Source organism: Papio anubis, chromosome 5, assembly GCF_008728515.1.
Source record: "Papio anubis isolate 15944 chromosome 5, Panubis1.0, whole genome shotgun sequence".
In the NCBI taxonomy this organism is placed as follows: domain Eukaryota; kingdom Metazoa; phylum Chordata; class Mammalia; order Primates; family Cercopithecidae; genus Papio; species Papio anubis.
Window position 1 is genome coordinate 143,828,656 of NC_044980.1, and position 27,526 is coordinate 143,856,181.

The 27,526-nt window shown below is 49.9% G+C and overlaps 1 protein-coding gene across 3 annotated transcripts in view; it reads right to left on the reverse strand.

Annotated features, from left to right (window-relative positions):
- The window catches only part of ANXA6 (annexin A6), a 58,686-nt gene that overhangs the window by 23,508 nt on the left and 7,652 nt on the right, over nucleotides 1-27,526 (reverse strand). For all 3 annotated transcript variants that reach the window (XM_021939878.2, XM_031666551.1, XM_003900389.4), the window contains 14 exons: nucleotides 24,054-24,097; nucleotides 16,302-16,392; nucleotides 15,499-15,593; nucleotides 14,821-14,934; nucleotides 13,311-13,401; nucleotides 12,326-12,405; nucleotides 10,505-10,561; nucleotides 9,185-9,278; nucleotides 8,567-8,662; nucleotides 7,326-7,384; nucleotides 5,505-5,627; nucleotides 4,280-4,338; nucleotides 2,532-2,610; nucleotides 431-512 (listed from right to left, as the gene is read on the reverse strand). In XM_021939878.2, the coding sequence (XP_021795570.2) occupies nucleotides 431-512; nucleotides 2,532-2,610; nucleotides 4,280-4,338; nucleotides 5,505-5,627; nucleotides 7,326-7,384; nucleotides 8,567-8,662; nucleotides 9,185-9,278; nucleotides 10,505-10,561; nucleotides 12,326-12,405; nucleotides 13,311-13,401; nucleotides 14,821-14,934; nucleotides 15,499-15,593; nucleotides 16,302-16,392; nucleotides 24,054-24,097 (1,164 nt within the window). The remainder of the gene's footprint in view (nucleotides 1-430; nucleotides 513-2,531; nucleotides 2,611-4,279; nucleotides 4,339-5,504; nucleotides 5,628-7,325; nucleotides 7,385-8,566; nucleotides 8,663-9,184; nucleotides 9,279-10,504; nucleotides 10,562-12,325; nucleotides 12,406-13,310; nucleotides 13,402-14,820; nucleotides 14,935-15,498; nucleotides 15,594-16,301; nucleotides 16,393-24,053; nucleotides 24,098-27,526) is intronic.

A 27,526-nucleotide genomic window follows, 5' to 3' on the forward strand; every position in this document is an offset into this window, starting at 1 on the left:
GCAGGGCACACTCCCACCATAGAACTCGGGCTCTGGGGTTCCAGGGTCCACAGTCCTATTTTACACGTGGGGAAATTCAGACCCAGAGTGGCTGAGAGGCTCACCCAGAGTCACACGGTGAGTCGGCAGCAGAGCCGGGGCACCACACCAATTCTATAATCTGGTACTTTCTTCAGTGCCAGAATACTGCTCCCAGGAGGCTGGGGGACACCTTGGTCCCTGGGAAGGGCTTCTGTCAAGTTCCTTATGAACCCTCTCCTGCCCCTCCTCCTTATACTCTAGAAGCCAGGAGGGTGGAAACTTGAGATCAAGTCTTCCTCATCCTGCAGACTCTAATTTGAAACCTCGCTCTGTCCTCTGCCAGCCCATGGCCGAACCCACCAAACCTGCTGACCCAAGACCAACCCTGCTCCCTTCCCATCCCCCGTACCGAGTCCCTTCATGGCTTTCCGCAGCGCTTTGGCATCTGCATCAGGGTTGAAGTCATTGGCTGGGCGCACAGTTCCCTTCAGCTGTGAGAAGCAGAAAGAGACTCAGCAGGTGTCTGAAGGCCCCCCTGGGGGCCAGGCTGAGAGACAGCATGCGAGGGTGGGAAGCTCTCCCCACGAGCCCAAACCAAGCAGCGTGGGTGGGGAAAGAGGCAGAGGTGAAGCCACAGCAGACAGACCCTGCACAAGAGCTGAGAGAGAGAGAGAGACAGAAAGATAGAGAGAGGGAGAGAGGGACTCAGGGCTGGGAGAAGGGCAAGTCCTGGTCAAGGGAAATTGGCTAGGCTCCTGCCTGCCACAGGATCTGCCTCGGTTCTAGTGCCACTTGGCTACTTATTCCACCAGAGCCTCCCCAATTCTTCTGAATCCTACCCTGCCCCCGAGACCCCCTCTGCCCCTTAAAGAGTCATTCCCCCTGAAAAGGCAGCAGAAATGTTCTGAAATACCAGAACAGAGTTTCCCAAATTTCAGTCACTCCTGAAGGACTTTCACTTTTCCAAATCAGCACACACACTATGCCATCTCTTAATGGTTTTATGTAATTCAACTTCTTTTCTGACTTACTTAAATACATCCATTTTTGAAGTGCATTTAAAATTACTCCCAAAGGGCAAGGAATTGTATCCGTTTTATCCTGTTATATATCCCGGGTGCCTACAACAGTGTCTGACATATAATAGGCACGCTTAAAAAACAATTGTTAAGTCAATTAATGAGGCTTGGCACAATGGCCCATGCCTGTAATCTCAGCACTTTGGGAAGCCAAGGCAGGAGAATCGCTTGAGCCCATGAGTTCAAGACCAGCCTGGGCAACACGGTGAAACCCTGTCTCTACAAAAATTAGCCAGGTGTGGTGGTGTCCACCTGAAGTCCCAGCTACTTGGGAGGCTAAGGTAGAACGATCACCTGAGCCTGGGGAGGCTGCAGTGAGCCATGATCGTGCCCCTGTACTCCAGCCTGGGTAACAGAGTGAGACTCTATCTCAAAAAAAAAAAAAAAAAAAAAAAGGATGAAATTACTTTTATATTACTACCATGAATTAGGAAGTTGATGCTATGTATCATAAACTGACAATTTACCACAAAAATCAATGTAATAAAAACAAAAGAGGTGAAATACCATGAAATTGAACATGATGCCTCTGCTTGCCAGAAGCTCTGAAACTTAAAGCGAGCTCTCTCAGCTTTCTCTTTGTGAAATAGAAAAATCAGCAAGTGTTGCAGAGATGGTGGCACCAAACCAAGACTTCCTCTTTGACATAATCAGAAACACTGATGAAATTGAAAAGGAGTGCCTTTCTCATTCACTATGTGGAGTTCTGCGTTATTCAACCCTGCCAAACTAAATTCACTTTTCACATCACCTATGATCATCTGCAAAGATCTCTTGACTTATCATTTGGGGAACGCTGTCCTAGAACATCAGAGCTCAAGAGCCCTAAGAGATCACCGAGATTGCCATGTTAACCCCTCACTTTAAAGATGGAGACATAGAGGCCCAGAGGGAGGGGGCATCTTCCAAAGGTCGCACAGTGAGTAAGTAACAGAGAGCTCTAAGGTCCTGCACATTTTTGTGTGGGCCAAGCGTTGCAGTCTCTGGAATGGTTTGCCTAAAGTACTTTAGTGAAACCTCCCATTCCTGTCCTTTGTGGACCCCCAGTCTGAGGATGCTCAGGAGGACAACCTGAAATCCTCCAGTGCACCCAGGGACGCCCATCTGTTCTCAGCTTTCGTGTCTCTGAGGCCAACTCTTTGGACCCCGGGCGGGACAGGCCCCTCCATGGAACCAGCCAGGTCTCCATTTCACCAAGCCTTGTTAGTAAGTGGGCCAGAACCCTTTCCAGCGTGTCAGAAGCTAATGCAGAAACCAGGTGCGCCCCTCCACCGATTCATCCCTCCAAGGGAGAAAAGGAAGCTTCAGATGTGAGAATCAACGTGTCGGGTTGGCCGCCAGGGGGCAGCTGGGTGCCAACCAGAGCAGCAGGAAGGCGCAAGCAGAAAAGCTGTGGTCAAGAGGTCAAGCAGGAGGAGGGGAAGGTCTGACCTCTACTCGGGCCACTGCACTAAGTTCCCACATCTGATAGGCCACCTGCGCTGCCTCCGGGAAGAACTGGCCAGCAGCACTGGAATGGAGGGGTTTAGGGAGAGGACAGGAAGGAATGTCATCACGGGCAACGCTCCACACCACACACACACACACACACCCCAACACATACACACACGTGCACACACCACACACACGTTAAGCTTTCTTTCTCTCCAGGCTATGCCTCCTCCATTCACCAGGGTCCTCCCTCTATTTCTGAGAACCTTCCATCTCTCGACACCCCCTGCAATGCTGCCTCTTTTTTTGAGACGGAGTTTCGCTCTTGTCACCCAGGCTGGAGTGCAGTGGTGCGATCTCAGCTCACTGAGACCTCTCCCCCCCGGGTTCAAGCGATTCTCCTGCCTCAGCCTCCTGAGTAGCTGGGATTACAGGCCACACGCCTGGCTAATTCTTGTATTTTTAGTAGAGACGGGGTTTCATCATGTTGGCCAGGCTGGTCTTGAACTCCTGACCTCAGGTGATCCTCCTGCCTCAGCCTCTCAAAGTGTTGGGATTACAGGCGTGAGCCACTGCGCCCGACCAATGCTGGCTTTTAAGGGCAGCCTTCCTGGCTGCAGGGTCCAAGCAGGATAAGATTTTTCCAATCTTTCAGCCTCCCCTTTCTTCCTTAGAATTTGAGTGTCTTCTATCCAACTCTCCCCTCTCAAACAGGCCAATGAGCAGGTTATGGCCATGCAAGCCCTACATCTCCTCCTGCAAAGTGCCTGGATGTATCAACTCAGTAATATCTGCTGAACTGCATCAATCTATATGGTCCTTACCAAAGGTTCACAGGAAATTCTTGCATCCCTTCCGTAACTGGATCTTTATAAGTCCCAGAGAAAGGAAATCAGAGTGCCTCCTGTTCCCTTTCCAGCACACAAATTTGGTCAAGTAATGCCCCAATTTAATACTCTGGGAAGAGGCCCCCAGGTCCTCCCACTTCTCTGCCTTATTTCTCTCCCTAGTACTCCATAAATGCGTGACCTGGGACATATGAATGAATCAGGCTGCTCCTTCTCACTCCTAGGCTTTTCTATAGGTGATTTCCTCCACCCAAACACTGTCCCCAGACCCTCTCTTCACCTGGCTCTTCCCCTTCCTCCTTGGGTCTCACCGTGTATCTCCAAAGAGCCTCCCCTTGGTCTGGGCTAGGGCATCTCTGTGTGCTTTTATATACGCTTTCTACATGGCACAGCCAGTTCTCCCCAGCACAGGACTGCTCCCTTCTGGAAACTGGTCTGTATCCCCTTCTGGGCTATGGCCTTCATCAGGGGCTTCCTCACAGGGTCTGCACCCAGAAGGCACTTAACACATATATGCTGCATAAATGAATATGCAGAGCAGGAATGTTTCCTTTTCCCATTTAACAGGTGATGAAACCGAAAAACGGCTAGGAAATAGCAGGGCTTGGACGCTCATAATCTGGTTCCTGGTCCACAACCCCAGACTGACTTTCCAGGTTCACAAGAGCAGACATCTCCATATACAGGAGACCACGCTCACGTTCAGACCACCACACGCTCAGACACACAGATCCACAAGCACAAAAGGTACCAGCAAAGGCCGCCTTTCACTTTTGCGACGCTCCTGGCTCAGGGGAATCCCCAGCTCATCCAATTCACCCATCAGGATGTGAGCCAGGAGAGTCCCTGCCTGCCACCCCAAGGCCATGCCCTCCAGCCGGGGGCCAAGAAGCCACTTACTCATCATCTCCCCCACACAGCTTCAGTAGAGACTTCTTGTACTCGCCAGAGGTGTCATTCTGGAGAGAAAGAAAGAAAGGTTACCTCTCACCCAGCCCTGGGCTCCTCTCAGGCAAGGAGGTGAAGGTTCTGCACAGCCTAAAAGAGGGGAAGGCTGAATGAACACTTATTCATAGCAGCCCTGGCCCTCCTGTGCTGGTTAATATTGAGTAACTGGTTCTTAGCGGGAGGTTGGGGGAAGCCCTAATTTATAGCATTTGCCAATTTCTGTGGTGTAAATACTTCTAGCAATGGACAGTTTCAAGTTACCAATATGACTTCACTACCAATATGCGGAGTTGAGAGGAGACGCTAGCTGCCCTTTCAAGCCAGTGCCCCAGCACAGCAGTGCCACCAGACAGTCCCCAGCCCAGCCCTTCCACATGAAATATGCATAGGAATGGGGTTCCATGAGCAAAAACATTGGGAAATGCAAAAAATCAAACAAATATATATATTACACAGATGCACATATCCATAGAGATGCATATTCCATATCCCTCTTGGGGCTTCATAATGGACTTCAAAACATGAAAGGCTGTGAGAAGCTCGCTCTGAGGTAAAGAAACTGGCTTATTTATCTTTGCTTATTCTGGTTTGTTATGAACTTATTTTTCCATAGAACATTTTGCACATAATACCTAAAAAAATTACCCTTTGGAAACATACTTTGGAGAACACAACTTGGATCTCTTTCTCTGTCACCCCATAAAGCTTTATTTCAGTCATCCAAAAAAAAAGGGAAAACTTCTCTAACTTTACATATGTCTCCTGATAAAGCCTCAGGGGCTGGATGTCCCAGGATCATCACCAATCACCCGGCCCAGGCCAAAGGTTCCCCGTTAACCCTCATTTGTGTTCTTCGGTGTTTCCCAGCCTTCCTCCAGGAGACTGTGAACTCTCACTGCCCTTGGGGCAGAGTCCTCGCCCTTAATTCAGCTTGTGTGTCCTTCATGACCCAGCCTCTGCCTCCGTCTGTAGCCTTACCACTCACAAACACCCCCAACAGTTGCTTTTCTGTTGAATATACTTAAATTCCTTGAATGAGCCACAAGACAGGGGCTCCTGGAATGTCCAAGAGACTCCCACTTCCTGGGACATTTCCTTTTCCTGGGAATAGTCCCTAAGTCCTCTGTCTTGGCGAAAAGCTCTTGCTCCCTTCTCTGCCCCCATGAGCTCTGCTGACCTTGATCATGCTGTAGAGGGACTTCTCATACTTGGTCCGGAAGATCTCCCGAATGTCAAGCATGTCCAGCTCACTACGGGAGACCATGATGCGGATGAGGGTGTTGTCCCGAGTCCCCAGGCCCTGTAAGACAAGTGGGTTTGGGGAACATCGACTTGAGAGGAGGCTAGAGTGCCAATAGCTCCCAGCTTAGTTGAAAATCCTATTTTCATAATAAAAAGTTAAAAATTAGAGCAAAAGAAGCAGACATTGCCTTTCCCATCATTGAAGCTCTCTCTATGCTCCTCTTACTGTTTTTTGTTTTTGTTTTTTTCTGAGATAGGGTCTCACTCTGTTGCCCAGGCTGGAGTGCAGTGGTATGATCTCAGCTTACTACAGCCTCTGCCTTCCGGGCTCAAGCAATTCTCCTGCCTCAGCTTCCCGAGCAGCTGGGAGTACAGGTACCTGCCACTACGCCTAGGTAATTTTTGTACTTTTAGTAAAGATGGGGTCTTGCCATGTTGGCCAGGCTGGTCTTGAACTCCTGGCCTCAAGGGCTGCCTTAGCCTCCCAAAATGCTACGATTACACATGTGAGCCACCGTGCCCAGCCCTCTCACTGTTATAAACCTCTTCTTCTCTCTTCATGCATAATTTTCACACTTGATTTTCCTTATAATTTTACCATAGCTTTGTAACTCTAAGCAATACACTTAGATTTACACATTTTGGAACTTTGCAAATATACCGCTGTGCATTTATTTTTTTTGCCATGCTATTCTTGATGGTCACTCACCGGGTTGTTTCTAGCTTTTTCCTAATATAGGCAATACTGTTATAAGTATTCTTTTTTTTTTTTTTTTGAAGAGACAGGGCCTCACTCTGTTTTCCAGGCTGGAGTACAGTGATGCGATCACATGGCACACTGCGTCCACTGAAGCCTCAAACCTAGGGGCCCTGTGCTCCAGAAATCCTCCTGCCTCAGCCTCTCGAGTAGTTAGGACTACAGGTATGTGCCACAGCCCCTGGCTAGTTCTAGTTTTCATTTTTGTAGAGACAAAGGTCTTACTATGTTGCCCAGGCTGCTCTTGAACTTTGGGCCTCAAGGGATCCTCCGACTTTGGCCTCCCAGAGTGCTGAGATTACAGGTGTGAGCCACTGCATGCACGCAGCCTGTGACGGGCATTCTTATAAATTCATGCATATAGGCAAACATCTCTCTAGGGCTGAGCTGCCCCACCTCATTATGGCACACTGGTGGGCAGAGAATGGCCGACAGTCTACTTTGCACTTTTGGAATGGCCAACCAGGGCCAGGAAGGCCCAAGCTCCTGGGTCTCGGGCCTCTGGCCTCTGGCAGCAAATGACTATATTCATTTCCTCCAGTGCATCACAAAAATACCAGTTTCTCTGTGTGTCATATGTGTAAAAGCCTGGGAAGCTTTCTCAGAAACACACCCAGAGTGGAACTGTCATGGGGTGAACATGATGAGTCTTAGCAGGCAAGGCCAAAGTGGTCGTGCCTACATACGCTGTATATGAACATTCTGGTTAATACTTTTTCAAAGTCAGAACCGCCAACCCATTTGGCTGGAGGGATCAGGTGCAGGCTGCCACCCTAAGTCCATCTGTTGACTCATGACATCAGCCAGGTATGCAGATGGAAGGACATGTGACCAGCAGCATTCCTGGCCCTAGAGCTCGCCTGGGATGCAGCACCTTCACCAGGGTCAGCCCTGTGGCCATCCCTGAAGGGCTCTCTTTGGCCACTGGATCCCAAGGACTTGTCAAAGAGGCCAATAGTCCTCTCCCCAAACCTCATTCACATGAGCCCTGCCACGCACCTTCATAGCCTTGAAGAGCCTTTCAGCAAAATATTCTGGGGTGCTCCGGATACATTTCACTGTGAAGAGGGAGGAAGACGTAGAGTTATTCCGGCTTCCTCTGAAGGGGGATGGGATGGCCTGACTCCCTCTTTGTTTCTGTTCCTTGAGGACCATCTAGCTCAATACAGGAAGAACCGTGGTTCCTGATAGCTCACAGTCCCAGAGCCCCCCAGACCACTCCACTTTCACCGCAAACCCAGGGAATAAACAGGAAATAATCTTGTTGAAATAATCCTGTTGAAGTCCATCACAGAGACAGACCCCCTTTATCTTTCTAGTCCTTTTGGTTTTCACAGGGAATTGAGCTGGGGTGGGGGAAGGGTCTGGGGTGAAGGAAGAAAAGGCATTTGTTTAGACCTGCTACACCAGAAAGGTACTGGCAGCTGAGTCATTGTGAATCCCACTGAATCACTGTGAGTCCCACTGGCCGACTACTTCAAACATGGAGGGCAGGGGATGGCTCTGGGAGGGACAATAAAGGAGCTGCAGGTTTCTCCCAAGAAATACAAACACACAACATATTCCTGACTCAGACATGCTAACTGCTGGAATGCTGGAATTGCAAGGGCTTCTGGGGAGGCAATTAAGGCAGTCCATCCTTCCTGCCCACCCCCCACCCCACTTAACAGACGAGCAAACTGAGCCCAGTAAGCAGAAGTGACTTGCTCCAAGCCAATTTGGGAGAAGCCCTGGTTTGAATCTTGGCTCCACCACTGACTAGCCAGCTCCTCACATCCTCACATTCTCAGTACCCTCAACTCATTACAAAACTACCCCTCAGCAAATGATGAGCCTTGGTGAGACTCAGTTTCCTCATCTGTGAAATAGAGATCGTGGCAGTGGCCACTCCTGGGTCTTTTTTAAAGATTACACACTCAGCACAGTGCCTGGCACGCAGCAGACGCTCCACAAAAGTCAACTATTATAATCATTATCCTCAGCCCAAGTTCAGAGCTCTTTGTCACCTGCCATGGTGGAGAAGGGAGCTGGAGGAAGTCAGTACCTGAGGCTCAAACCCCTTTCCCTTCCCCAGCCTCAGCTGCGCTGCCCTGGAGAAACTTTTAGAATTCACGGCCCACCTGGTTTTCTCCTTCCCAATTCTATACCATGTAATTCCCCTTTCCATTCTCAGCTCCTTGTTCCTAGGCCAGTGTTCCAGAATCCCCTAAAACCCGCAGGAATCCAATGTCAGGACATACCTACGGCCAGCATCAGCTTCTCAAAGTCCCCAGACAGCTCCCCTCGGATGCTGGCTTCGATCGGCTTCCCTGTGGTCTTCAGGTACTCATCGAACACTGCGTCAGACAGAGAGACAGGGAGGTTTGAGAGTGCCTCTGTAACCCCGAGAAGAAATGAGGACTTCAAGAGCAGGGGGGCGCAGTGGCCAGGACCTGACTGTCCACCATGAAACTAGGGCTGGTGCTCTGATGGAGGCGACTGGGAGATCACGCACATCACCAGCGTTGTGCAGATGAGCTTCACAGCTGGTGAGGGACTGCACCTCATCCCCTAACACGGAGACAGGACTGGCACTGGAGATGGAAGGCCAAGCATCCTGTTAATGACTTTGCTGAGGGACTGTACAAACCACTGTCTTAATATTAGGTTGCTGCAAAAGTAATTGCGGTTTTTGCCATTTTTAAAAGTAATGGTAAAAACCACAATTACTTTCGCAACAACCTAATAAACTCAGGACTAGAGTTTGAATTGGGACTGAAGTAGCTGTCATGTTCCATCAGTGGTAAAGAAAAGAGATAAAGAAAGGAATTCTTGGCATAAACCCAAGGGAGCAGCTTTAGGTCTTCTCTGCAGCTTACCCAACCGAAGATGCTGCTTGCTGCGATTTCCCAAGATGTAAATGAACTGGGCTTCATCTGTTCCCCATTTCAGTTCCCCTGCCTCGTATAGGTCCTAAAGGGGAAGAGGTGGCACTTGACTGAAAGAGGAAACCTCAGGAGACAGGACACGCTGATCAGGCCACTCAGAACTGCTGCCTGATCCCTGAACACACCAGTAATTGGTAGCCTGAGGACCTCTGCATATAAAACAGTCATGCATCTTTTAATGATAGGGATACATTCTGAGAACTGCCATTGTTAGGCGACTCTCCCATTGTGTGAGGATCGTAGAGCACGTACACATACCTAGATGGCATAGTCTACTGCATACCCAGACTTCATGGTATAGCCTATCGCTCCTAGTCAGCACACCTGTTTGGCGTGTTACCTTACCGAATACCATAGGCAACTGCAACACAATGGCAAGAATTTGTGTACCTAGACACATACAATCATAGAAAAGGCACAGTAAAAATATGGGGTTATAATCTCATAGGACTAGCATCATATATGTGGTCCATAATCTATTGGGACTAGCATCATATATGTGGTCCATCATTAACCAAAATGTCATTACGTGGTATATGACTATACCTATATGCCTTTCTTCCTTTCTTTCTGGAGAAACTCCTACTCAACCTTCAAGGCCCAGATTAAGTATTCCATTTTTTCTCAAAGTACTTCCCGATGCTCCCAGGCAGAGTTCTGTTTCCCTCCTTTCCTCCCTCTCCTAGGCTCCCATAGCTTTCTGCTTCTTTATCACTTTGATCTACTGTATATGATAATGACTTCTTCACATGTCTATCTCCACACTATTGTATGAGCTCCTTAACAGGGACTCTGTCATAACATTCTCTGTATCTGCCCCTGTAGTGCTGCTGGCATGTACTGGGTACTCAAAATGCCTGCAATGTACAATATATTGATAGAGAAGGTGTTTGTGTGATTAATGCATACCTGTCTCTCCTGGTACCACTTGATTTTGTTCATTAGTGATTTCCCAACGCTTGGCAGAGTGCCTAGCACATACTAGGTATTTAACTTCAATAATATTAAATAACTGAATGAATAAAGAAAGCTCCAAAGTACATCTCACCAATATTACATATGGGATATACCTTTGAAAGATAACTTATATCTTTTCTTCAACAAAGCACCAGTATACATGATAGCTGTGGCTGGGTTATTTCTGGTATTTGATGCAAAGGACTTCACCTCCAGCCCTTCCCAGGGCCCCAACCTCTCCCCTCCCGAGGCTCTTCTGCTGTGCCTCAGGGACTTTCAACAGTGCTTGTTTACCTGGACATCCTGTTGTACCAGGTCCTCGCTCACTACATCATCCTCCTCCCTGGTTCCCTGGGCAGAGAGACAAAGAATATGTGTTTCAAACACTGCAAAGCCAAGCCAGGAGGGAGGCCTGAATGCCAGTGGTGGAGACAGGGAAAGCAGGAAAACCTGGTGGCCCAGGTGTGTCCAGAAGCAGTGACTGCTATTGCATGAAGACCACAGTATCTGTTTTGTGAGGCAATGAAAGGGTCCCTCCCTCTGGCCTTTCCCTTCATCCTCAGGGCTGGGTCCACACAGGAGAGTCCCAAGAACAACCGAGGTTCTTCCAGGTGTCCCCAGCCCAGAGGTAGGCAGAGCCTTGTCCTGAGGACATCTCTGAGGACAGGGCCCCAGGTTCCTGAGGGTCCCTGCCACAGATCCTGGCATGGCCCATGACACTCCTCCAGCAATGATTCCACAGGGGCAAAGGATCTGAACATTTGCATTCTATTAGGAGCTCTTATGCCTAACTTAAAGAATTCACCAATAAGGATTTGGGCCCAAGATCTGAGCTCACAAGCTACAAAGTCACCAAATCCTAACGGTGCTTCTGTTGTTCTGCCCAAGCCCTTTGCCCCACCTGATAAGGAGGCTTACAAATAGAGGAGGATGCACGAAGGAAACAGGGGAGAGCAGTACTCAACTCCTTCTTACATGGGCAGAGGTCTGCAGGTGGCCTGGAGAGGTCTACAGCCACCCCTTCTTCGCCCTGGATTATGCATTCTAGGATCTCAAATCCCCTGGGTTCTCTTTGGGACTGAGCAGAAGACAGGGCTGGCAAGCTTACAACGTGTGTCACGCTGCTGCTTACTGTCAGACCTTGAGGATACAAAATGCTTGACTCCAAGATACAGGGATACAACGCTCCTTTCCAGAAGCAGCAACTTTGAAAATGGGGCACAGGTCACACTATCTCACTCCTGAGGTTTCTCCTGATCACCCGCCAGCTGGTTAATATGGTATTGTTACGGCAATGAGAGGAACAGAGTTGGGAGGAGCTGGTATAAAATGGGAAATGGGGGAGAGAGGAAACATAGTGGTGGCTTAATTTATACACAAAGTTTCATAACCATCTGGTCCTTGGAGCTGAGCTTGAGACATCTCAATGCCTGTTCCCACCGTGCCTGTGGTCACAGAGATACCTAGAGGGCCAGGTAGACAACATTCGTGGTGAAGCGGGCAGGAGGCATATGATCTCCAGCCCACTGCAGTCACGCAGAATGCAGGTCTGCTGCTACCCCAACTTTCAATACATCAAAATGATACAGAAATTTGGTTTTTAAGCAAAATCTCACAATTTCCAAATGTTAGCAACTAACTCAAACTTGTTTTGCTTTGCTTCTTAAAACACATTGCATGGGGAAAAAAAATCCAACTTGGCAGGTTGAAGTCAGCCACAGACACCAATTTGTAGCCTCCTAATAGTCTCTTTGTGATATACTTTGGGCGGGCTGTGAGGAGACAATAAGGCTCAGACGTGGGAGACTCCACACAGCAGCCCCAGGAATGCTGGGGTCCAGAAATGCGGCATGTGCAGCTGCAGAAGCCATGGCAGGAAGGAGGCCCAGAGGGGAGCGGGAGGAGTGAGTGTGGAGAGAGGAAGAAAGTTACAGCAGAAGACGCTCCTGGGCAAGAGAGGACTGTGTGCCAGAGGGAAAGTGCGTTAGCCAAATACACCTGCCTGTGCAAACCAGAGGAAGCTGACCAGACCGCTGGACATTCAGCTCTACACCCAGGTGAGCCAGACAGAAGCCATCCCAAACTCCAGAGGAAAAAAACAGGCTGTGAACCAACCTGGAGCAGGACCACAAGCATCTTCTGGAAGTGGCCAGAGGTGTCGCCGATGATGTCAGCCTCCAGGTCCCGCTCGTAGGCTGCAGAAAGGAACGCAAGCTCTAGTCTCATCCCCAGAGACCTCAGGGATCCAGGATAAAGGCCCCTGATGCCCCCAAAATGATCAGATATTTTAAAAAATTCCCAAACCCAGTCTACGCGACCATCATGGCAAGACCCGGGTGTATTTTCACGGCTCTTCGTACTGACCATGATGTGATGAAATGGAATCTGTCCACTCTCTCTACCCCACCTGTACCATGATGGTCCACCTGGACAGTGGCTATAGTTTTCTGATGGTTCTCTCCTCCCCTATTCTCAATGCCTTTACAATTCATGGCAACAAGGGTGGCTGTCTTAAAACCCATAACTGATCATGATACTCCTCAACTTCTCATTAGACTCAGAATAAAACACCATCTGTCCCTTGGCCTGCAGGCCCTGTGTGATCCTGCCCTGTCCTCTACCCGTCTAGCCTCGTACCAGCTACCAGGCTCATTTCTATTTCAGGGCCTTGGCACTTGCCATGCCTTTTGTTGGAAAGATCTTCTCTCTATTCTGTATATAATTGGTTCCTCATTTCTCCCAAGACCTCACTGGTAAAAGTTTGATTCTTGTTACCTTGTTTCCTTCATAACACTTAGCTAAAATACATCATCATTGTGTTTATCTGTTTACCTGTTTATTGTCTGTCTCCTCCATTATCTCATTATCTCATTGGTCTAAGAGAGAGGGACCCCTTTGGTTTTATCCACCACCATATCCTGAGAACCTAGCACATCACCCAGCACAAAGCAAGTACTTATTGGATAGATGAATGGGTGGACAAATGGATCAGAAGAAAGGAGGAGAGAAGGTAGATGGCTAGAATCTTAGCGTCTCCACCCTTGCAATCATCTTCATTTCATATCTGAAGATCCTAAGTGGCCCCTCCTGCCCATCTCACCATCTTTGTATGCTGCCACCAGCTGGTGCATCTGCTCATTGGTCCGGGAAGCCAAGATCTCAATGAGGCACTTTTCATCAGTGCCAATGCCCTGGGAGAAGAAAAGGAGCGCATGAGTTAAGGGCAGGGATGGGAGGCCACTGGACACAGGCTGAGACCAGGTCATAGCCAGGGCTATGACACCCCAGCACTCAGGAGGCTCCTCTCAAGCTCTTAGGCACCGATTGGGAACTGCTGCCCTGAGACTCCTAAGACACGGTTATATGATTTGGATGTGTATCCCCACCAAATCTCATGTCGAATTGTAGACCTGAATGTTGGAAGTGGGGCCTGGTGGGAGGTGATTGGACCATGGGGGCGCTTTCTCATGAAGAGTTAGCACCATCCCCTTGGTGCTGTTCTCACGATCATAAGTTCTTGTGAGATCTGGTTGTTTAAAAGTATGTAGCACTTCCCCACCTCCCCACTTGCTCCTGCTCCCACCGTGTGAGATGCCCGCTCCCTCTTTGCCTTCTACCAAGATTGGAAGCTTCTTGAGGCTTCCCCAGAAGCAGAAGCCACGATGCTTCCTGTTCAGCCTGTAGAACCATGAGCCAATTCAACCTCTTTTCTTTATAAATTACCCAATCTCAGGTGTTTCTTTATAGCAACAAGAATGGACTTATGAATAAGAATGGACTATGAGAATGGACTAAAACACATAGGTTCTAGTTCTGCCTCTTCCAGCTCTGTGAATTCTCTTCAGAAACTATCTTTTTGGGCCTCAGTTTTCTCATCTGTAAAATGTAGATGATATTAGTTGCTCTGCCAAACTCACAGGGAGAAGGAGAAGATAATAATCTCACATTGCTAAGTTCATCAGTTTATAAAATGAACTCATGCTTAATAGCTCATAGAAGACAAAGATCATAGCACTTTATAGACTGTAAAGTGCTAGATATACCTAAAGGGCTTTGTCTCTTCTTTCTAGGGGGCAATTCTTTACCTCTACCTCAACCAGGCTGAGCTACTCCTCGTACCCTAAACACAGGACCACAACTTCTCCTGCCATTTTTACCCCCTGCAATGACCTTGACACTCCTATCCACCAAATCCTCTCTGGGATTTGGGGCTTACCTTGATCCTATTATCCTTTAAGATGCTCTCTCAAACAACCCTTGGCCCAGGGTCGTGTTGATTACCTTTAGTGTGCCCTTGGCCTCAGGAGTGTTAGACACAATTTGTCTTCATGTCCCTATAACCTGTATCCTTGGACTACAAGCTCCTGGTAAGGGGGTCTGCGCCAAGGGCCCCTTTCATGGGGTGTGCATCACGCTGACATTGGTCTGCATCTGTCTGTGTGAAGACCGGGATGCTCCTCTGGGATAAACTGAGATGTGTCTGTGAAGCAGGACACATCTCACATCTGCTGGGTGGCTATGGGGCTCACCAGCTGCTTTTGGAAGAGCCCAGAATCTTCCCATTCACCACATCCCCACCCCAGCACACACATACACCCCCCACTTCTTACCGAGATGGCATCTTTAATTTCTTTGGCATCGCAATAGGCAGGTGGTCTCATCAGGCCCACAATCAGCCGTTCAAACTTGCCCGTCAATTCATACTTTAAATCAGCAATGAGGTCCTGGCGGGTGGGGAGGAAGAGGAGAGAGAAGAGGAAACAGGAAGAGTAGTTACAATGGTAAGAATTACACTTAATGAGCACCTACTCTGGCAGGTGCTGGGCTAAGTAATCTCATTAAATCGTCACCCTTGGAGGTATGTACTGTTACCAACCCTAAGAGACAGGCTCAGAGACAACAGGGATTTTACTCCAAGTCATGCTGCTCGCAAACGGCGGTGCAGGGCCAAGTCCACAGCCCTGTGCCACTTCCCCACCGCTGTCTGCTTCCTCGTTTACTGTGTATCTCTCTCACTATCTGGCAGTCCGCAGAGTTGATACCTCAACCATCTCATTCACTACTGCAGCCCTAACCCCTAGCATGAGCCCAGCATACAGCAGGTGCTGTGGGTGTATGAAGGGCTGAAAGACCCCAGCTGATGAGAAGAAAAAGAGCAGGGTAAGGTGTCAGCCCACAGGCTGACCTGCAGTGCCATATCCAGGAAATAACCTGAATGAGCACACAGGTGAATGAAATCATTCTTCCACCCCCGCCAACCCCATGGGCCCTCCGGTTGCCATGGTTACCTTGCCGTAGAGGGACTTGTAGCTCTGACAGATCTCCTGTCTCTGCCTGTTGCTCCGGGAGGTGATTATATCCAGTATGGCCTCCTTGTCACTGCCTGGAATAGGAGACAGCAATCATCATCCTACACACCCTGCCTCCAGGAAGCCCACCAGGGCTGCTTCCTTCCCTGGACACAGGCCTAGTAGCTCCCTGCAGGCCTCAGCATGAGCCTTCCACTCATCAGGTGCTGGTGTCAGGGGAGAGGGTCAGTGGGGACTTATTAAGTCACGACTGAAAGCGGACACAGCATACACACTATCTGCGCTCAGAAGACCCCTGATCCAGCTCCTCACTGCACAAGTCAGGGAATTAAGGCCCAGAGAGGGGAAAGAACTTGTCCAAGGTCTCACAATGAACCTGGCTTAGAAAACCCAGGTGTCCTAACACCCAGTACAGGGTTCTTTCCACCACAAGACAAAGAAGAATATAAGCACCACCTTCAGACTGTGGCTATCTCTGAGCAAAGGCAGCAGGCGGCATTACCAGGAGGGGGATCTACCAAGGAAATTTCAGCTACACTAATGAAGCACTAGCTCTTAAGTTGGGTGGTAAATCTATGGGTGAAATTTCTATTACTCTTTATACCGTTTTTTCTGAAACATTTTATTATAACATCATGAAAATTAATAAAAAGAGGAGACCAAAAACAATGAATAAGTGCACTTCACCATTTCACAGATCCTACCACCACCACCAGAAGGGCTCTGGGCTGTGTCTACATTTGGGGGATACCCCCCAAGCTCCCGTGAAGCCTGGCACCCACCAAAGCCCTTCATGGCAGTGTACAGAGCCTCAGCATCCTGGTTGGGCTCAAAGCCTGGGAAGTCATGGATGGAGCCCCGGTATTTGGCACCCTGTGGAGAGAAAAGGAGAGGGTGAGCTGCCAACCCCGGACTGAGACCAAGTACCCAGTCCCCCAACCTCGGGTCAGATCCCTACCCCAGTCCAGGCTGAGCTCCTTTCCCTGCAAAATCGAGTGCTGGCCACATACACCCCGGGTAGCGGTGTGGATGACTCTCTCATACCACCTGCTGCAACCCACCCAAAGGACAGTGCCATTTCCCCAAGGGAGAGGGGCTTGGCCAAGGCCTGCAGCCCTGTACCACCTTCCAAAGCATCCAGGAGAGGGTAAAAAAGCCTGGCTGAGTGTAGGAGATGAAAATGATGCCTGCAAAAATAGCAAGAGTCATATATATATATATATAATTTTTTTTTTTTAAAAGAGATGGGGTCTCACTCTATTGCCCTGGCTAGTTTTGAATACCTGGCCTCAAACATTCCTCCCACCTTGGCCTCCCAAAGTGCTGGGATTACAGGCATGAGCCAGTGCACGCAGCCAGCCCCTCATATTTGTACAGCATTTTATGTTTACACTTTCACCTCTGTGAATGTGATTAGTGTAGCCATTTGTAGATGCTCTTAATTTTATTTCTATTGCGGAAGCCAAGCCCAAAGAAGAGCCACTAGTGGGAGGTCACACAGAACCCAGACCTTTTCCCCCTGCTCTCCAGCTCCAGGAAACTTGCAGATGTCAGCTACTGAGGGTGGGGTCCTGGGCACAGGGGGTCCAGAGACACTCTCAGTTCAATGCCAAGATGAGGTGCTGCCCCTCTGGGCCCAGTAAACTGCGCTGTGAACCGGCATCTGAGGACAAGCTGGCTTGGTCTTTGAGGGGAAGGAGAGAAGCGGCAGAGTGCCAGGGGATCTTAGATATCGAACCTGAACCTGAATGCACAATGGGACTGGTTCACAGAGAAGTCAGATGTGGGTCAGTTACACGGCACTGAGAAGTGGGGGGTCTGGGAGAGCAGCCGAGAGCTGGCAGAGTGGAGGATGCCAGAGCCTGTCACTGAGCACACAGCACAGTGACAAGGCACTTCATCTGTGCTAGGCCCTACGCTAATGGCTGAGGAACTGGGGAAAAAGGGGACCCAATTCCTGTCTTTCACGAGCTCCTGGCCCAGTGGCAGAGACAGACAAGCACATCAATTACTATAAAGCTTGTAGTAAATACACTAAGACAAAAATAAGGTAATGTGGGAAAACAGCAGAGGCTGATCCAGCTGTGGGAAATCAGGAAAGAATCCAAAAAAGAGGGACTTGAGGGTGGTCCACATAGACCTTGCCTTTAGGGAGGCAGAGGTGGAGCAGAACAAGCCCTGGACTTGGACCTGGACTGGACCGCCTCCCCGCCTCCCCGCCTCCCGGTCTCCCGGTCTCTATGCCTCCCAGTGTCTGCACTGCAGGACCCGGGCCAGGCCTCTGCTTGCTCTCTGGTCTCTGTCTGCAGAGGCTGGCTCCTCTGAGGTATGCATGCGTGGGCGTGGAGTTACTATTTAAAGTTCTGACCAGAAAGGAACACAGCTGTCTTCCTGCCACCTGGGAATCCCCTGCAACCTGATCACGCCCCTGGGTAGAGACGTAAAGAGTAACACATACCCAGAGCAGGGCGCCTTGCAAGGAGCTTGGTGAGTGCAGGATGGGGGCTTTACTGCCAGCGCTCTCCTTGGCCTTCCTTCAGACCTCACAACCGGAGCCTGAGACATTCCTGCTGCCTCCTCCACCCCAGCAGGCAGTCTGTTCCAGAAACCTCTGAGAGTAGATACCAGATCCATTCTGCCCACTGCACAGAGACTGACCAAAGGGGACACTCAAGTATTTGCCACATGAATAAATGAACAAGAACACGGAACAACCAGGGTCCTCCAGGAATTTCACTTCTAAATTCTTTTCTCTTTCTTTCTGGACACCTCCAGCCCAGCAACATCAAAAAGGTACAGCAGACAAGATTAGCTTCTCAGATGGATGGGGAAACAAGAGGTGGCTGGACGCAGTGGCTCACGCCTGTAATCCCAGCACTTTGGGAGGCTAGGCGGGAGACCACTTGAGGTCGGGAGTTAGAGACCAGCCTGGCCAACGTAACGAAACCCTGTCTCAGCTAAAAATACAAAAATGAGCCAGTCATGGTGGCAGGCACCTGTAATCCCAGCTACTCGGGAGGCTGGGGCAGGAGAATCACTTGAACCTGGGAGGCAGAAGTTGTAGTGAGCTAAGATCGCATCACTGCACTCCAGCCTGGGCGACAGAATGAGACTGACTCTGTCTCAAAAAAAAAAAAATGAGAGAGAGAGAAACAAGAAGGCTCAGAAGCTCAAAATTATTTCTTTGCAAGGATCCTTAAAGACCTTTTAGTTCAGCTTCCCACTCAGTTATTGAGTCCATGGAGAACGGAGACTGTTGAGAATAAGACAAATCATTCTGCCTAAGAAGAACCGTGGAGCCCCAGCTCTAGCACGGGCTTGGCACAGAGGCTGGAAGGAACTGTGACTGGGCTGAATGAATGGATGGAGACACCCATGACGGCCCAAGCCCTGAGATGGAGGACGCTGAAGGGGAAGACGGTGAAGGGAGACCTCGCTGGCACTGGATCCCTAGCAATGCTGTGTCCAATGCCAGGGCCTCCTGAGACCAGTGTGGAAATATTAAGCTTTGAAAGATGCCACCAGGGGCAGGTTCTCCAGGGTCTGTCCGGGCCCTCTGCAGACTGGCCTGTTGCCATGATTCATGGCTGTTTTTCCTTCCACCTGTCTGCACCAACCTGTCCTAATCCACAGTAGCACCAGCCTGTAATCCACCTCAGTAGTAGGATGTCCCTCCCACGGCTCACTTGGAAAAAGAGAGGGAAAGGACTTTGAGAACCACAAGCTCAGAATTAAATGAGGAAAGTTGGTCTCAATATTACCACCTGTGTCCCAGAAGACCCAGAACAGAGAGGGCAGGTGACATGTCAAGACCACACAGCAAGTCAGAGGCCCACCTAGGAAGGGAATCCAAGGCTCTTTCTAACAGACCAATCTCTCCCTTCCCCTCAGATTCCATCTGGGTGGGAGATGGATCCCACATATCAACCAGAGCTGGAGATAAGAAGGGGCAACCACCACACAGCCCAGTGCTTCCTCCTGGTCAACCACACCAGCCTGCCCCTCTCCTTGAATACTGAAACATCTGAGTTATTGCCCTGTGCTGTTTGCCTGTATGCCATTTTGACCCTATATTCAAGGCTATAAAAAGGCAGTAATGCTGTCCAATCCACAGCATCCTAAGTGCTTCTCACACTCACATACTCACACTTCCAGGGCAGCTAGGGCTACCCTACCATCCATTCAATCAATCAATCAAGCAAGCAAGTGACATTTACTGAGAGTCTACTAAGTAGATGCTTAGGACCAAGGACCACTAAGAGCTCAGAATCTGGTAGAGAGATACATGACAACTTCAACTACAAGACAGTGTGGTGGATACAAGGCTAAGGGCAGCATGGGAGCTAGGAGATATTTCCCTTAGAAGCTCTGGGAGGACAGGGACTGTGTCTCTCTTGCTCACTGATGCATTTCTAGCACCAAGTACAGGGCCTGGAGCAATCAAGCACTCACTGAATATTTTTTCACGAATGGATGGATGAATGACTGTGCATATATTGCAAGCAGATCAGAGAAGGTTTTCTGGAGGTGATGTCTAAGCTGAATCCTGAGGGATGAGCAACAGGCTAGCCCCAAGGAGTAGAGGAGGGAGGGGAAAGGTGAAGAGGAAGAAGGTATCACACAGAGGAGACACATGGCAAAGGCCTGGAGGGAAGCAAGAGGCACTTGGGAAAGCCAGCCCAGAGTCTCCAGAGCTCAGAGCAGACGCTGGGTGTCACTAAGATCATCCACTAGAAGCGGGGAAGGCAAAGGGATGAGGCTGGAGAAGATGATGGGGATAAACAATTCAGACTCTTGTAATGCTGGCAAGGGCAGCTCTAGCCCTGCTGGGCTAGCCTGGGCGCAACACCTAAGCCAGGATCTGGGTAAGGCAAGGCTCTGGCACCCTGGCATTGTTTTCCTTATGTATTAAACAAAGCTGGCCACTCAAAACCCTGTCCCTAGTATTTGGCATTCTTTACTAGGTTGAGCCATGTAACTTGCCTTGTAGGCAGATTAAAAACAGTCAAATAGCAGCAGACTTCAAATGGTTCGAATCAATACCTGTCTGGTTGATATGAAGCATCTAGAAACTATTTTAACTTGTCTTTTGGGGTGGAGGTGTGTTGGTGGTGACAAGCACCAAGATAGAGTGTGAGTCCAGATTCTTCAGAGCTCACAGCCAGATGCCCAGAGTCGCTAAGGTCATGGGATTGTAAGCTGCCGGGAAGGGATGCAGAGAAGAGGGAAGCGTGTCCCCAGGAGGAAGGGCGGGGGATGAGGCAGCACGCAGACCCCCTTTCCTATTGCCGCTCCTCCTCCTCCACTGTTCTCCCCCTCATACAATGTGGGTGGTCACAGCAGTGTCTGGGGAAGGGGCTGAAGTGCCATGCTGAGGGAAGGGCGCCTAATGACCTATACAAGCCTTGATCAAAATGCTCACTTACAGACAAGTTTCTCGAGCAGCAAGCTTGGGCTCCTGCACAGTTCTTTGCACAGGACTAGTAAGATCTTCCAAGTGAGGACCTATTAGATTAGTCGTCCTGGGACCCCCCAGGATCATAGCCACTAGAAGCAAAGGTAAGGGGCTTAGCACTGGTCACATTTGGAGACACAGAGACAGCCCCTCAAATCATCCAGGCCCAGGCTTCCCACCGTGTCATTCTCACACCAGCTTCGTGACTTCTTCATCTCTAAGCGCCACCTGCGCAGCTGCACAGGCTTCTCACCCACCCCACCCCGACTGCCTGTCGCACCTGGTTGCAGGAACCCATGATCAAGGCAGGGGACAGCAGAGAAGGGACTTTCCACCCTGAAATATTCAGCAAGTCCTGGTGCCAGATGGTGAGCAGCCGGGCCCTGGGGCTCTGCGGGGCTGGGCCCCACACAGGCTGCTGCTGGAGCAGGAGTCTTGGTGGCCTCTTGGGAGCAGAGGCGATGTCCCCAGAGAGACAGGTACATGGCCAGGACTCCAGTTGAGAACTGCCTTGGCCGGTCCTGACCCAGGCCTCACCTCCACAGCCCAGAAGTCCCAGGCACAAGCACCTGCCTATCCTGCCCTGTCCTCAAGGTGTTTTTATGTTCATTATTGCATTCAAACCCAGAACGTCCCTGTGAAATGGAGGCCCCAGCGCCATGCCTCCTGGGTCTTCCATGACCCCACCCTATTTCTTCATGTCTTCGGGCCTCAAGTTCTCCTCTTCCGAAAAGAGAGATAGGGAGAACAGCACAATAACCACAGTGGAAGGAACTGGGGGGTGTGACTAGGCCAGAGAAGAGGGAGCAGTTTGCTGTGTGCATGCACATGTGTGTATACATGCATGCATGTGTGCGTGTGTTGGGGTTTTGGAGGACACCAGATTCAAGCTAATAATTAAAAACCCAGCTAAAAACTGGAAGCAACAACTTCAGCTCAATGGCAGGAGGCTTTTCTCACATTCCTCTGTTATTGTCTTCTGCAACCCTCCTCTCCCCCAAACCACTGCACCCCAAGCACACCAAATTACTTTTACTCCCCGGAGCACGCTGCATTTGCTCTCCCTCTAGCCTGTCCCAGTTGTCCCTACCTAGACCACTCTCAGCCCCCTTGTTCTTCCCGAGTAGCTCTCCCTAGGCAACTTCCCCTCTCTCCTCAACCTAGGTGGGATGCCCTCCTGCGTGCCCCAGAGCTCCTTTACTGCCCCACCAGAACACTGTACATGGAGGGTACCAACTCACCCCAAAGGAGGAGGGTTCCCTAAGGCCCTGCCACCCTGGGACTTGCTTGCAGAAGGTCTGCTGGCCCCCGGTCCATGGCAACAAGAAACCATAGATCAGCCGGGCCCAAGAGCACCGGACCAAGGTCCAAAGATCTGCACCCTAGGTCGTGGCCTCTCTGATCTCCCAGGGCCTGTCCTGTCCACTTCGATCATCTAGAATCCTGCAGTTCAAATGCCCTTCAGGAAGTAGCTCTAGTATGACTCCACATAGGAAATGGGGAACAGTGAAAGTTCCACCTTGGATTTTTGCCCATAATCAGTAACAGTCTTTCCTTCTAGGCAGAGAGGCCACTTGTACACACAGTGCACTCGTCAGTGGCTGAGATGAAGGCCATAGCTAGGACTTCTCTGAAGGTACGGATCCTATAACATCCTGTGCTCTTCAGAAACTGTGAATATCCTATAAGCCCAGGTTCACTGGGGGCAGTCATGATGTCAAGGATGGATGGAGTTTTGGTATTACTGAGTTCAACCATTCCGTAAGGGGAACATGAGGCCCAGAGACCTCACAGACAGCTTCTGTCTGTACATTCTGTGGCCAGTAGTTCTGGGTTGGTTGGAGTAAGGGACAACGGGGCCAAGTCCCATGATTTTCTCCAAGATCCCTGAGTTTTTCCTCCCTGCCAATCCCGTCATCACACTGACTGCATCACTTTCTCCAAGACCAGCCAACAGACAGCACCCTCAGGCAAACCCCAACAGAGGGCAGCGGGGTTTTTTGTTTTTTGAGACTTGCTCTGTAACCCAGGCTGGAGTGCAGTGGCATGATCTCGGCTCATCACAGCCTCAATCTCCTGGGCTCAGGTGATTTTCCCACCTTAGCCTCCTAAGCAGCTAGGACTACAAGTACATGCCACCTTCGTATTTTTTCTAGAGATGGAGTTCCGCCATATTGTCCAGGCTGGTGTCGAAATCCTGAGCTCAAGTGATCTGCCCACTTCAGCTTCCCAAAGTGCTGGGATTATAGGTGAGAGACACCGTGCCCAGCCTCAACAGAGTAGAGTCGAGGTCAGAGTCCTACCTCTGACCATGGCCGGAACCCAGTCTCAGCCACATGGGAGTAAAAGTTCTCATGTGCCTCCAATTCTATTGCCCGGCAGAGTGGTCAGACATGAAAGACTGAGGTTAGAGTCTCCCAAGCCAAGGAAATTCAATCCCAAATGGGTGTGACAGAGAACATTTGCATATCCAGAGGAGAGAAACCCCTCTATTGCCTTTTTGCCTGTCAAGTTTCTATTTCCCTTCCTCAGGCCAAATAGTTCAGGTGGGACCAACTCCACTTCCTCCCTCCAAGAAAGAACAGGTTACCCAGGCCCAGCCAATGAGAAGCAGGCCTGGGCCTTCCCCTGGAATCACTGGGCGTGAGTTATGTTGTTTTCTCCCTGGGCTGCCAAGACAGCAGAGTGGAAGCCTGGAGCTGCTGATGACTACCACGTCAATGCGAGGAAGAACCTACCCAAGAATGAAGCCACGAGAAGAAGCCCAGCTCACACAGGCAGAATCTTGACACTATCATTTGAACCCCTGGATTCAACCAGACCTGAAGCCCTGGGCCTCTCTGTCAGGTAAGCCAATATACATCCTTTTCTGCTTAGGATATTGTGGGTGATATTGCATTATGGTGAGCTGCATCTGAAGAGCTGAGACTTGTAACAGGAGCAAGCAAAGCCTAAGAACCTTTCCTCCTTCTTTCAAGCTGAAGGTACCAGGGGTCTCTGCAGCAGGCCTAGTGACTCCAGGAGGATCCCAGGCCCAGAGAAAGCAGAGTACCACCTTCAGGAAAGAGAGGCCCCTCACCTGTGCTGGTTTGGCCATGGTCTCCGGTTCTGCAGCAGAATCCACTGTGGAAAAGAAAGAGAGCATATGAGACTCCCCCCAGATCTTATCAGCCCCTTTCTTTCCCTTACATTTCCTCCCTCTGCTGTTTTCCAGCTGCCCCCAGCCCTTCAGGTTAAATCAGACCCAATGACCCAGCTCAGGACCGATCGCATTTTTTTCAGAAGACAATGGACAGACTAGATGGTGTCCAGACATTCACAGCAGTATGGGAAAGGGCCGTGGCTCCCCGAGGGATGGCGGGCATGGCACTGACCCACCACTGACCCCTTGACTCCTCCAGACTAGGCAGGGTACCTGTCTCACCACCGTCTCAGTTAACACTCACAGAAATCCTTCCACACATCAGATTCTCCTTTTTTATAGAGAGGAAACTGAGGCTGGAGCATCACAATAAATGAGCCAAGATCACACAGCTTAGAACTAAATTCAACAATTTCTAGATCCCAGAGTCTATACTATCTGCACCATGCATGCCCTCTTTTCAAGTCAAAAAGGATGGCTTCAGAACCCAGAGCTTGACTGCCTGCAGATAGGACTCAAAGGGCTTCCAACCACCTGCTGCAGTATCTGAAGGACTGTCATTCCTGAACAAGTCGATATGCACTCATTTAGCACCTACTCCAAGTCAGGCATTGCTCTGGGCACTGTGCATACAGAAATTATGAGAGATTTTTTAAACTCGGTTTCTCTGGAGCTTATGCTGTAATAGGAATGAATAACAAATGCACTCATCAGGCTGAGATAAGAACTACAGAGAAAAGACAAGAGTTGGTGAGGAGAGTGACAAGGGGTGTAGTCCCAGGTGGAGGGGGTCAGAGGATCTCATGAATGCAACTAGGGGCACACCAGGGGGCAGTGCAAGTGAGGAACCACCAGGAGCTCAGTGTGGCTGATGTGGTAGCAGGGAGTGGTGTGGTAGGATGTAGGGTCTGGGACCAGTGCCTGCGGCCACCGTAAAGACTGGATTTTTCAGGCTGGTCATGGTAGCCCATGCCTGTAATCTTGGCTCTTTGGGAAGCTGAGGTGGGAGAATAATTTGAGCTCAGGAGTTCGAGACCAGCCTAGGTAACATACTGAGACCTGATCTCTATTAAAAAAAATGTTTTTTAAATAGCTGGACATGGTGACACATTCCTATAGTCCCAGCTACTTGGGAGGCTGAGGCGGGAGAATTGCTTGAACTCAGGAGGTGGAGGCTGCAGTGAGCCAAGATTGCACCACTGCACTCCAGCCTGAGCAACAGGGCAAGACCCTGTCTCAAAAAAAAAAGACTGGAACACACAGGAAAACAGGACACATATCTCATTGAAAATGGATAAGGAATGGGGGTGGAGGTATCAGGAGACGGGGTCTACAGTGAAGGAACAAAGATATGATATGTAAAAATAAATGCAAAAAGAGATGTAACTGATTTGGGAAGAAGAGAAGGGGGTGGGGAGCTAGCTAATGAGCACTCAGGAGGGCAACAGATGAAAGTTTAACAATCGTCTTAAGACAAGGAGAAGAGAAACAAAGGACCACTACTTTCCACTTTAAGCAGTTCTGGGCAATTTGATCTCTTCTCTTTTTGAGATGGAGTCTCGCTCTGTTACCCAGGCTGGAGTGCAGTGGCGCAATCTCAGCTCCCTGTAACCTCCACCTCCCAGGTTCAAGCAATTCTCCTGCCTCAGCCTCCTGAGTAGCTGGGATTACAGGCGTATGGCACCATGCCTGGCTAATTTTTGTATTTTTAGTAGAGACGGGTTTCACCATGTTGGCCAGGCTGGTCTCGAACTCCTGACCTTGTGATCTGCCTGTCTCAGCCTCCCAAGTGCTGGGATTATAGGTGTGAGCCACCAAGCTCAGCCTGATCTCTTTTAACAATGTCTATGCATTGCTTTTTAAAAGTAAACATAACAGAGTCCACAAGCAGTGGCTTGTGCCTGTAATCCCAGCACTTTGGGAGGCCAAGCAGGGAGGACCACCTGGGACCAGAAGTTTGAGACCAGCCTGGCCAACATGCGAAACCCCGTTTCTATTAAAATATACAAAAATTAGCCAGTTGTGATGGTGTGTGCCTGTAGTCAAGCTAGTCAGGAGGCTGAGGCAGGTGAATCGCTTGAGCTGGGGAGGCAGAGGTTGCAGTGAGCAGAGATGGCACCACTGCACTCCAGGCTAGGCGACTGAGTGAGACTCTGACTCAAAAAAAGAAAAAGAAGGGAGGCCGAGACGGGCGGATCACGAGGTCAGGAGATCAAGACCATCCTGGCTAACACGGTGAAACCCCATCTCTACTAAAAAATACAAAAAAAACTAGCCGGGCGAGGTGGCGGGTGCCTGTAGTCCCAGCTACTCGGGAGGCTGAGGCAGGAGAATGGCGTAAACCCGGGAGGCAGAGCTTGCAGTGAGCTGAGATCCGGCCACTGCACTCCAGCCTGGGCGACAGAGCCAGACTCCCTCTCAAAAAAAAAAAAAAAGAAAAAAAGAAAAAAAGGTAAACATAACAAAGTCAATCAGATTTACCCAGTAAGACCTAAAAGAAACAGAACTAGGAGAGTAGAAATCATGGAGACATTTCAGCTCAATGCCTTCCAGTTCTCCACATAGTCCCTGTTCCCCCAAGACTTAGGGAAAATCTTAGCCATGTGACCATGGGCTTATTGCTCATTTTTGAGTTCAAGGTGATCTCAAGCACAAAACTGAAGCTTTCTCTTTCCTGCTTTGTAGGGTTGTTGGAGGATAAAACCTAAGTTATGTCAAAGGCAGCACATAAGAGGCCCAGGCGCGAGACCCGCTCTTAGTAAATGGTGATATTCACTGTGCTGGTGGGAAGTTGAGGACAGGGGCTCTGTTGTGTTGCCTCTGCGTCCCCACTGGCTGATTATGAGTCCCCCAAGCTGCAGTCAGTAGAGGACAGTCATCAGATGGGGTTGGAAGTGAAAGGCAGAGGACGGATCTGCCTGCAAATAAATGCAGCTCAGCTCAGCTCAGCTCAAGGAAACCCTGCAGTTTCCCTGGCAACCGGGGGCCCGTTGGTACAACTGTGCAGCTCTCACCAGGAAATGGAAACTGTACCCCCTTTCCAGGGTGTGTTGGGGGGAGGAGGGGGCCCACATCTACCCCAGGATATGGCTGGAGGCCAGCTCTGGGTTTCCTCTGACCTGGGGGATGGTAGGGGGAGACAGTGAAGGAAGCCCAAGGCTAGCAGAGAACCAGGGACTGAATGAGACCCAGGAAGTTAGTTGACACAGGCAGAGGGAGGGCTGAGGCCTGTCACCTGCACCTCCAGCCTTGAAGCACTTTCCTCTGGGCTTGTTGCTGGAAATTTCAGCTGCTGGCTGCAGCCCAGGCCCATCTGGAGCAACACCCCTTTCCAAGGAGAGATGGCTCCAAGGAGGTGCTTCCTACTTCTTGGGAAGATATTCTCAGCTCTGAGAGCAGTTTCTATGTGC